The sequence below is a fragment of the Mustela putorius genome, unplaced genomic scaffold (assembly GCF_011764305.1).
Source record: "Mustela putorius furo isolate JIRA1106 unplaced genomic scaffold, ASM1176430v1.1 tig00003834_pilon_pilon_pilon, whole genome shotgun sequence".
Lineage (NCBI taxonomy): Eukaryota > Metazoa > Chordata > Mammalia > Carnivora > Mustelidae > Mustela > Mustela putorius.
In genome coordinates, this window is record NW_025421987.1 from 105,410,360 (window position 1) to 105,422,736 (window position 12,377).

A 12,377-nucleotide genomic window follows, 5' to 3' on the forward strand; every position below is an offset into this window, starting at 1 on the left:
CATTAGAAAATAAACCTGCTGGAGCTTCTGTAAAAAAGAAAATGGCAGGCCCTCTCATGGGTAGAATCACTGAGGACTAACCAGTCACTTAGGCTCAGAGCTTTCTGTTTCCTTATGCATGTATGTGGCTGATCAGGGAGCCCGCCAGGGTCCACTCCCCCGCCACAGGAGGACTCTGCAGCAACATGCCCCTCTCCCGCATGCTCTCATCCCCTCTTGGCCCATGTGGGCAGGCAGGGGTTGTTCTGGCCCTGAAGTGTACACACCTTGCCTGAGGACTGGTAAAGCCACATGCCCCATCAATCCCAACTTCCCAGAGAACTCTACACTAGGGAACCAGACATAGCTCTACTGGATCAAGTCTTCCCTTACTTTTCATTTGCTACTTATACATATAGTTACTCTGGGATCAAACTGGAAGGAGATATGGCTGGGCCTAATCAGGATATTTAGTCATTCCTAGGCCTCTGCGCCCTAATACATTCAAATGATGTCCTAAACTTTTCAAGAACCCCAAATAGTATAGCTTCTCAGAAAAGGAGGCTCTGCCCATCACTCCGGGCCTGTGACCACCCTCCCTTTCATGACTACACATAATACACCACTGGTTAGGTCCTCTGAGGAGTGGGGAGCCCAGGTCCATCCCACAGAGCACTGTCCAAAAATGGCTTCTTCCTGTGAGACGGAATTCTAAATCTCTTCTGTAAAACAAAGTCCAGGCCAAATGAGTTTGAAATAGTTTGAATCTGAAGTTTGCACCTCAGAGTAGAAACAAAATGGAGATGAAAGCAGCCAGAGATCTGGAGCAATAGTTCCCCAGCTGAACCCCTGGCTTTCAAAGTGGTGTGCCTATATTAGGCAGCAGCCCCAATACCAAGAAGGAGAGAAAGTCTTCACTGGATGGCCAGCAAGTCACCCTCCCCTGGACTGTCACAGGCAGGTGTGTGTGTGGCCACGTTTCCTAAAGGGCATGCTGTCTGCACCATTTCACGTTTTGCGTCAAAACAAGCAATACTTCCATTTCCAATTCTGGACAAATCGAGACTCTAAGAAGTCATCTGGGGGTGGGGCACTTTTTACTCCCAAGCTATTTATCAGCTATTACAAGGAGAAAAAATGGTGAATACAAAGAAAATCTTTCTTTGTTCCTGTATTCAGACATGCTACCACCATGCCAACACCTGGGTACCTTGCTGGCTCCATGCCACAATCTACTCCAAGCTGCCCAGCAGTGCAGCCACTGGCTCTTCCTGTGCCCTGCAGGTCCTGCCAGGGCAGAGGAACCAGAAAAGGGCTAGCCAGCCTGCAAAATGCAAGTCGGTGCTATCGTTGGCAACTCACCTGGGATCATGGCATTCGCAGATGGGAGCCGGGTCCTGATTGCTGAGGGGCAGGTAGTTGAAGAACTCCCGGAGATTACACAAGGCATCAATATCATTTTCAAAAGCTCTGTGAGCAACACCTGAGAAAACAGAGAAGCTTTAATGGGCCTGGCCACCTGTCAGCCCAAAGATGCTATTTCATGTCCACCTGTCCCTCCAAGGGCATGTCTGCAGAAGACTGTGCTAACAGCTCTGTGAGGATGGGACACCACACACCTTCAGGCTGACCTGCAGCTTGCGCAGCCTGTCCCCCCTGCTCTGCACCCATACCTTGGCAGGGTCACGCCTATCTTTATTCCCTAGCCCTCATGTGTCATTCCCATCCCGTGCAGGCGTTTTCTTCACACCCTCCCCTACAACACCTGTCTGTCCACTTCCCTATTTTCTGAATGACAACTCCCCAAGAATATCAGTTCTAACAGGGGAGAGCCCAGGCCCATCTTAGCCACTAAAGTCCCACGTCCAGAATTACACCTATTTATAGATCACTTAGCTTTCAATAAAGCTGGAAACAAAAAGAAAAGAAAAGAATAATGGCTGGCACATAATTTCATGGTATTCAGGAATGGTGGAGGTGAAGGAGGGGAACCTCCTGGCCCTAGTGATGAACAAAGCCATCATTCCTCAAGAACACTCTGAGAGCGCCTGAGTGGCTCAGTGGTTTAAGCCTCTGCCTTTGGCTCAGGTCATGATCTCAGAGAACTGGGATAGAGCCCAGCATCGGGCTCTCTGCTCAGCGGGGAGCCTTCTTCCCTCACCTCCTCTGCCTGCCTCTCTGCCTGCTTGTGATCTCTCTCTGTCAAATAAATAAATAAAATCTTAAAAAAAAAAAGGAATACTCTGAAATCACAGAACTGCCAAACACCACCACAGACGTGATGGAGAAAATTGGACCAGAAACTCTCTCCCAGATTCCCTTTTCACCTTTTCCCCTACCACCTCTTTTCCACTCAGAAGCCAAACTGAGCTTTTTAAGCCAGATTTATATCACGTCTCCAACTACCCTCCTTGCTGTTCACTGAACATGCCAGCCACCCTCCCTCTTCATGGCCTTTGTATCAGCTACTCCCTTTGCCTGCAATGTTTCTCCCCTAGATGTTCATGCCGTTAACCCCAGATCTGCTCACCTGCTATCCTCACAGTGAGGCCTGCTCTTATCCTATTTCAAACCACAATAATCCCTGTCCTACCTTTTCAATAACACGGTTTACCTTCTAACATACTACACAATGTCCTTATTTATCAGGTCATTTATGGTCTATCTCCTGTGCTAGAACATAAGCCACCTGGAGGCAGGGGTCTTTTCCTTTCACAAAGCTATTCCTAACACATAGAATAATGCTTGACACGCAGACACGCAATGAACATCTGCTGAATAAATTGTTTCATGCTCAGTACCGAATTTTTTTATTCAAGAAATACTTATAAATTGGTGCAGCCACTTTGAAGGAGAGCGTAGCAGTTCCTCAAAAAGTGAGAGTTACTGGGACGCCTGGGTGGCTCAGCTGGTTAAGCGGCTGCCTTCGGCTCAGGTCATGATCCCAGCGTCCTGGGATCGAGTCCCGCATTGGGCTCCTTGCTCAGCCGGGAGCCTGCTTCTCCCTCTGCCTCTGCCTGCCATTCTGTCTGCTTGTGCTCACTCTCACTCCTCTCACTCTCTGACAAATAAATAAATAAATAAAATCTTTAAAAAAACAACAAAAAAAAGTGAGAGTTACCAATTGACCCGGAAATTCTACTCCTAGGTATATACCCAAAGGAAACAAAAGCCTGTCACACAAAACTTGTACATGAATGTTTACAGCAGCATATTCATGACAGCCAAAAAGCAGAAACAATCCATGTGTTCAACCGATCAATGAAAACCTAAAATGTGGTAGAGTCATACGTGGAAACACTATCTATGCTGCAACATGGATTAACCTTAAAAATGGCATGCTAAGGACAAGAAACCACTCACAAAAGACTGTATCTTGCAGGACTCCATTTATTTCCATTCCACATATATTCTAGACAAATCCACAGAAACAGAAGGTAGATCAGTGACTGCCTAGAGGTCGATTGTTTAGAGGAAACGGGGATCAAATGCTAATGGATGCAAGGTTTTTTGAGGATGAGGAAAAGGCTCTAAAATTGTGGGGATAACTGAAAAACAATAAATACATAAAATCGCTGACTTGTATACTTTGAGTATGTCACATGTACATTATGCAAACTATATTTCAATAAAGCTGTTTTTAAAAACAAGGGAATGTACATATAGAGTATCATTTAGGTCTTACTCTGGAGTTACAGCTAAATACATCAGCTGTCACCAATATTCAACTTTACTTTAGATCCCAATAAAAAGAAAACTGCTACCAAACCCTGAGATAAAGGTCTAAGGACCAGCTGTGGGGGAGTCAGCAATGAGAAGAGTTCTCATTCTAGCTATATGCTGGAGACGGAGCTGAGCAGAGCTGAGGGCAAGGAATGAGTCAAAGCTCATGCCAACCTGAGATGGAAAAGGAACAAGTTTTGTGGGTAGGATCAAGAGCTCGGACTTTCAAAAAAAAAACATTCAGGGCACCTGGGTGGCTCAGTCATTTAAACATCAACTCTTGATTTTGGCTCAGGCCGTGACCTCAGGGTCTTAAGATCAAGCTCCATGTCAGGCTCCACTCTGTACATGGCGTCTGCTTAAGATTCCTCCCTTCCTCTCCCTCTGCCCCTCCCACCATCTCTTTGAAAAAAAAAAAAATACACACACACACAAATATATTTCATCAAATGGAAGACTTCACACATGTAAAGGAGGTGTGACTTACTAAGAAATGCCAACAACTAAGTGATGACCCAATGTCTTAACCACTGAAGTGTGCACTTCATTTGTACACTGAAGTGTGCAAATCAGTCACACCAGCTTCTCATTGCTTTGAAATCTTTCCAAGAGGCAATTTCTCCTGACTTTAGTTACACTGCTTATTTTGTTGCAGACAATCCTTTCATAATCTGATGTCTTTTTCCAAAAATATATGGAATTCCCATCATTCCTCCAACAACAAAGTCTTCATTAATGCCAGATTCATGCCCTACTACTAATAATACTATGCCACTCTATATAACAATAACCTTTGTTTCAGTCCGAAGTACAAAATAATCTTTGTACATTTTGAACTCTGCATGTGTGGCATATATCCTCGAAAAGATGAGGAGCTATGACCAAGTTTATGAAAATATGGGCCATGACCAGCACATTATGATCATACCTGGCCAATGGCAATTGGTGATACTGCCATCTAAGACATACCTCAACTTTGGATTCAAAGAAAGTCATAAGACAGCATTTTTAAAGGTTCAACAGAGTGTGTGTGTGTGTGTGTGTGTGTGTGTATAGTGTTATACCTCTTGCAGCCACCTTTTCGGTAAGTTCGAAAATTTTAAAGACTATCAAAGCTTTAGTAGTAGCCTGCTTTTGTTTAACAAATCTGAGGTACTAAACCTATCTTTATTATTATATCTGTAAAATACACCATACCACACTTCTCTTGAAATTGGCCAGTTAAATGACATTTATAAAAGACTGTCGCTATTCTCTTTGCCAGTATTCACTTCTCAGTGTTTAAAAACAGTAAGGCGAGCCTCGAGGACTCTAACCTGACATGGTGGTATGGGTCCTGGCACCACCAAGATCCTCCTGAGTGACATCCTCATTGGTGACAGACTTCACAACATCCGGGCCAGTGATGAACAGGTAGGAGGTGTCCTGAAATCAGAATTCCAGAAGGATCAATCTCAGAGCACCTTAAAGCTGATATAGCCAAAACAAATGCAGAGAAGTTAGTGATATGGTGACAGAACCAGCTTGAGATGCTGCTCAAAGATACCTATCCAAACTAAAGCCCCAAGGTTTCCCTGCCGCACTGTCTACTAAGAAAATCTTCACTGTACGGATCTACCACAGAAAAATTATTTGTAGCACGCCTAACGTTGCAGGGTCATTTATCTGTAAACACCTTAACTGGTAGCCTTATCCGAGCTTGTTATGCACCAGGCATTTTTCTAAAGCACTTCATGGGACTGTGTAAGTAAGCCCCAGTACTATAAATGGGGAAACTGAGTCACTGTGACAGTATATATAGTTTACCTAAAATCAACCAGTCACCTTAAGTTAAACCATTTGGAGACCAGGAAAATCAATGATTTCTTTAAGAGTGACAGGCATTTCATTTTTAGTTTTTAACTTAAAGGCATTTTGTAAAACATTAAAAAAGAATAGGAGATATAGTAGAATATAAGTCCATATCCAAATCCTTAATCTCCAGGCCTCCAATTTCCCTCCTCAAAGGCAACCACTGTCAGTTTCTCTCTTTGCAAGACATCCATACATATGTGAACATTAATATATATATATATATATATATATATATATATATATCTGCCCTCTTCTTTTCTTCCCAGCACAAAGTCCTACATACATTGTTCTAGAACTTCTTGAATACCATTCCGTATCAGGACAGTAGGATATTTATAATACTTTAACTGTACCTGCCGATGGTCATTTAGGTTATTTCCAGTATTTTGCTATAACAAGCATTTCTGCAGTCAATATCTTACTACAGTCATCTCTGGCAGCTCACTGTTCATTTTCTTTATCCATTTTTCTATTGAATACTTATTTTTATGTACTAAGGAAATTAGTTCTTAGACTGATACGGGTGTTTTATCAGTCTGTTTTATGGAACCTTGGCTTGGAACTCTGCTAGAAAGGTCTAGCTAGAAAGGTCATTCTTCCCCACTCCACACAGACTCATAAACAAATGTTCCTGGGGCGCCTGGGTGGCTCAGTGGGTTAAAGCCTCTGCCTTTGGCTCAGATCATGATCCCATGGTCCTGGGATCAAGCCCCACATCGGGCTCTCTGCTCAGCGGGGAACCTGCTTCCCTTCATCTCTCTCTCTCTCTCTCTGTGCCTCTCTGCCTACTTGTGATCTCTGTCTGTCAAATAAATAAATAAAATCTTTTAAAAAAACAACAAATGTTCAGAACAGCATTATCCGTAACAGTCAAAAACTGGAAAATAATCCAATATCCATCAACAGGTGAAATCTCAAAATAATTATCCCAAATGAAAGAATCCAGCATCCACCCTTCCCACCACCCACCTATACTTTTTGTATGTGTTTTATACATAGAAAATGTCATTCTGAATGATTCTGTTTATATAACATCCTACAAAATGCAAGTCAGTTTATTGTGATAAGAAGCAGATGAATGGTTTGTTACCTGAAGACAGGACTGAGAGGAAGGGAAAGATGGATTACGATGAGGAAACCTTTGTAGGGGCTGGCTATGTTCATTATCTTGGTTGTGGTTGTGGCTTCGCAGTTGTATTCACATGTCAAAACTCAAACTGCACAACTCTTATATGTGCAGTTATCATAGAATTATATCTCAAAGTTGTTAAAAATAAAAAACAAACAAACTGGAAATTGCAAAGAACCAAGAATATCCCATACCCACTTGAAGAATAAGGAGGGATAACTTGCTATACCAGCTCTCAGTACTTGTCATACAACCTCTGTTATGAAGACAGTGTGGTGCTGGCACAGGGATAAACGAACAGACCCCAGAAGAGCTCTGTGAAACATTCTCGATATACAGACACTTGATTAATGACACAGGTGGCATTCCACAGTAGGAAAGGATGTGCTTTTCAATAAAAACCTCTCAATCAACTAGGTAACTGTACTGAAAAAAATGAAACTAGCCTCTCTTTCATACTATGTGTGAACTTCAATTCCAACTAGATTTAAACATAAATGTAAAAGGTAAAATAATAAAGTTTTTAGAAAAATGATCTTCATGACTTTGGGGTAGAAAAATTGTGTCAACTGTGTCAAGAACTAAGACACATTACTCATAAAGTTTACATTTCACATTGGTTCTCCTATCAAAAGGGCATAGAAGGCAGCTTGAAGGGACTCCCATTGGCTAAGTGAGGACAATTTGAACATGAAAACAAATGCTAGAAATGGATTAGAAACACGTAAGTAGAACAGGAAATCCAGGAACCCACAATAATAACAAGTTCATGAAATAAACAAGTGCCCAAGGAAGCAGGGCTCTTCCTTAGCGTAGGATGCCAACTGATATGAAGCAAATGGTAGAGCTGGTAAATGCCAATTTTGTAGAAATTGGTTTAGACAAATATCCTCAATAGATGCAAAATCAAGGAGAAAAAGTATAATGTCAAGTCGCATCCTTGCATGGTGTCTATCTCCCCATAAGTATTAATCAGTTACAAAAGGAAAAACAATAAATACACAGCAGAGAAACCAGACAACACCTTGAACAGTGATCAAATATCATGGATGAGGGGCAAATGGCCATCACTTGTCTCTAGATGTGATCATCTGAGCAGGATAGATCACTTACATAGTAGACACACTGGGATAACTACTCTGAATCTAATCATGAGGAAACATGAGATAAATACAACTGAGGAACAATCTCATAATTTGTTTTGTAGCCTTTGAAAATGTCATTATCATGACAAAGTCTGAAGAACTGTTGCAGATTAAAGGAAGATTAATAGGATATGGTAACTAAGTGCAGTATATGATTCCCAAATGGATCCTTTAATGGAAGAAAAAAAATACTATAAAGGACATTATTGGGACAACTGACCAAACAGAATCTGAATGGTAGAAGAGATTAAAGTATTATATAGGATAGATTATACACTGAACACACATAAAGCAAGTCTTAATAAATTTAAAAAATGACAAAAACAGCTTGAATGGTTTCAATCACAATGAGATGAAACCAGGAATAGAACTGGAAAATTCAAATATGTAGAAATTAAACATCACACTCCTTAAAATAAAAAAACAAACAAAACACTGTGATAAAGACAAAAGTCAAGTGAAACTGGAAAATTAACTTAAGACAAATGAAAGTAAAAACACAGCATATAAAAACTTATCTGATACAATAAAAGCAGAGCTAAGAGGGGAAGTTATAGCTGTAAACACACTAGGAAAGAAGAAAGATCCCAAATACCCTAACTTTATACCTTAAGAAAAAAAAAAAACCACCTGAACCTAAAGTTAGCAGAAAGAAGAAAATAAAGATCAGAGCAGAGCATGAGAAAATAGAAAAGCAAGATATAACACACATGTACACACACACACCCCTCAATGGAACCAAAAGTTCATTCTTCAAAAGGATTAGCAAAGCTGACGTATCTTTTGCTAGATGGACTAAGAAAGAGAGAGCCAAAGGACTAAAATAAATGAAAATAGGGACATTACTGCCAACTCTACAAAAAATAAAAAGGATAAGAGTACTACAAACAATTCCACACCAAATTGGATAACCCAGATGAAATGAACAATTCTTAAAGTAACAACCTATAAGACTAATCAGTAACACAGGGCTTTACCAGTGCATTTTACCAAACATTTCAAGAAGAATTAAATATCAATTCCTCTCAAACTCTTCCAAAAAAATTAGAGGATGAAACACTTTCTAAGGCCCACCATTACCTTAATGCCAAAGCCAGACAATAGAAGAAAGCTACAGATCAATATCCCATATAAATATTGATGCAAAAATATTCATGTTACTGGCAAACCTAACCCAACATTTTAAAAGAATTACACAGCAAGACCAAATGGAATTTTTACCTGACATTTAAGAATGGCCCACTGCAGAGATATCAATGTAAAAATACTTCAATAAACAAAAGGAAGAAAATTACATGATCATCTCAATCGATGCAGAAAAAGTATCTGACAAAATTCAACATCCTAGCATGATAAAAATACTCAGAAAACTAGAAATAGAAAACATAGTAAAGGCAATTTATGAAAAACCCACAGCTAGTATCATACTCTGTGGTGAAAAACTGAAAGCTTTTCTTCTAAGTTCAGCTAAGAAGGCAAAGATCCTCATTTTCACCACTTCTAATCAACATAGTACTAAGAGTCCTAGCCAGAGCAATTAGGCAAGGAAAAAAAAAAAAGAAAAGACCTGCAAATCAGAAATGATGATGTAAAAAAAAAATCTGTCTGCAGATGACATGATTTTATATATAGAAAACCCTAAAGAATCCACAGGGGCAAAAAAAAAAAAAAAAATTAATCAAAGTTGCTGCATACAAAAAATTAGCTACATTTCAGACACCCTCTCGGTTGCCTGAATTGCTTAGACTCAAGGAGGGCTATTAGGTCTGGGTCCAGAGTCATTATTTCAGAGTAAGATGAAAAAGGAGGCAACAACCACTGCCATTTAATGCATAGCTAAGAGTGGAGGTTTGGTTACATCTAAATTCAAAAGCAAACTGGAAATTACATTCAACCACTTTTTTTTTTTTTTTAAGTCAGAAACAGGAGTCCAAGATGGTGGAGGAGTAGGAGCCCTTAATTTCATCTGGTCCCAGAAATTCAGCTAGATAGCTATCATAGCATTCTGAACATCTGTGAACTCAACCAAAGTTCTAAGAAAAGAATTGCTGCAACTCTACAAATAGGAAAGCAACCACTTTCTGCAAGGTGTGGAGAAGTGAATCTGAGGCAATATACAGGAAGATAGATGGGAGGGAGAAGAAGGGAACTTCCATCAGTCAGCTCCTGGCAAGTGGTAGAGCAGCAGAGCACAAAACTGGAACTTTTAGAAGTCTGCTCCGCTGAGGGACATCGCTCAGACAGCGGGGGGTGGGTAGAACCCCCACTGGGACAGTGTGGTCTCAGATCCTTGGGTCACAGGAAGACCAGGGGTGCCTGAATGAAGCAGGCACCAGAGTGGGGAAGCCAGCCGCAAACAGTGAGCCCAGAAGTAGGCTCTCAGCTTGGGGTTACCATAAACCATGAACCCCAGCACATATGGGTGACTAGTCTCTAAGCAGGGGCCCAACCAGCAGCAGAACAGATGACTCCCCCTTCCTCGCCTGGGAGGTGCAGCATAGGAGCATGCCACAGGAATCTTCAGGGTTTGGAGACCCAAAGCAGGGTCATGTGCCAGAAACAGAAACACTCAGTCACAGGCCAGGTGAGCATGGAGTGTAGCTGGAGACTAAGGAGACAGGAGTGACTGATGGCTTTTTGCTGAGGACTCATTGAGGAGTGGGGCTCCGAGCTTTTGGCTCTAGGGCCAGAGATGGGGAAGCAACCATTTTCATTCTCATCCTCTAAGCTATACAGAAAGGCTTCAGGGAACAAAAGCCACATAAAGCAAATTTAAGAAACAAAACGGTGGATCATAGGGCAAGAGAGGAAAAAATAAAACAAGATGAAACTAGATAGGAAGACAAACGAGACTCCTAATCACAGGAAACAAACTGAGGGTTGCTGAAGGCAAGGGTGGTAGGGGGATGGGGTAACTAGGGGATGGACATTAAGGAGGGCACATGATGTAAGGAACACTGGGTGAACCACAGACCTGTACTCTGAAACCAATAATACATTATATGTTAATTAACTGAACTTAAATTTTTAAAAATATCAAAAAAACACTTTTAAACCACCTGTGTTTTTTTTTTTTTTTTAAAGGCACTGAATTGACTTAAGTATTCTGTCACTGTTGGCTAGCAGTTTTCTTAGGTCTAATTTGGGTCACTAATTCGGCTCACCAAATCATGCTGTATCTTGACATGGCAGGGGCCATGGCAGGGGCCAAGGCAGATGCCCCAAAATGGGCAACTTTGATATGAAGATTATTTTAAGATAAAAAGCAATCAATATCCAGCAGATTCAGGAAAAGCTCTTTACCTTCCCTACAACTGCCTGAAAAGAATTTAGATAGAGGACCTGCTTCAGAAAGATAGCTATCCCAATGGAAAACTACATTATACCACGAACTAGGTATGGTAGACAGGGAGGAACCTAAAAAGGCCTATTTGCTCAAAGTCTTCAATGTCCCATTGTTTCTGAGTGGCCCAGCAAACATTTGTTTACCAAACATTTACTCTTTTTCATCTTCCTGCTCCTTAGCTCAGGACTACAAATATACCTCATTCTGCCTATTTTTAAAATTTCCATGTCTGTGTAGATTCTCTGGAGGTACGAAATTAAATTTGATTTTCTCCTGCTTTAAAAAAAATTAGCTGCATTTTTATAGAGCAACAAACAATATGGAAAGGAAATTACAAAAATAATTTCATTTATAATAGCTTCTAAAAGAATAAAGTACTTAGGAACGACTTAACTAAAAAGGCACAAGATTTGTACACTAAAAATTATAAAACATCACTGAAAGAAATTTAAAAATTCACAAATAAATAGAAAGACATCTCCTATTCATGGGATGAAAGACTCAATACTGTAAGATGTCAACACTACCAAAAACAATATACAGATTCAATGCCATCCCTATCAAAACCACAATGACTTTTTCTTACAGAAGGAGAAAAGTCCATCCTAAAATTGATGAGGAATCTCAGAGTACTCTGTATAATCAAAACAATCTTAAAGAAGAACAAAGTTGGAGGACTCACACTTTCTTGACTTCAAAACCAACTACAAAGCTACAGGAATCAAAACAGTGTGGTACTGGCAGGAAGGCACATAGACCAGTCAAAAAACAGAAAGCCCAGAAATGAGCCCTTATACAGATGCTCAAATGGTTTGGCAATGATACCTATACCATCCAGTGGAGAAAGGACAATCTTTTCAATGAATGGTGATGGAAAAATGGCATATTCACATGTAAAAGAATAAAGTTGGACTTTATGTTTTACCATATACAAAAATTAACTAAAAGGGACCAAAGGCCTACAAAGAAGAGCTAAAAGCATAACACTTAGGAAATGGGCAAAGTCTCATGACACTGGGAAATGGGCAAAGTCTCATGACATTGGATCTGGCAACGCTTCTTAGATACAGACAAAAATTCAGGGGCAACATAAGATAATAAACCGGACTTAATCAAAATTACAATCTTGTGCAAAGGGCCCTACCAACAGAATGAAAAGGCAGCCCACAGAATGTGAGAAAATATCTGCAAATCACGTATC

General features: G+C 40.5%; 1 protein-coding gene across 1 annotated transcript in view; it reads right to left on the minus strand.

The window, feature by feature from the left end:
* The window catches only part of PCCB (propionyl-CoA carboxylase subunit beta), a 101,171-nt gene that overhangs the window by 51,542 nt on the left and 37,252 nt on the right, over nucleotides 1–12,377 (minus strand). The window contains exons 7-8 of the mRNA XM_004762456.3: nucleotides 5,019–5,127; nucleotides 1,342–1,462 (exon numbers count right to left, since the gene is read on the minus strand). Of these exons, the coding sequence (XP_004762513.1) occupies nucleotides 1,342–1,462; nucleotides 5,019–5,127 (230 nt within the window). The remainder of the gene's footprint in view (nucleotides 1–1,341; nucleotides 1,463–5,018; nucleotides 5,128–12,377) is intronic.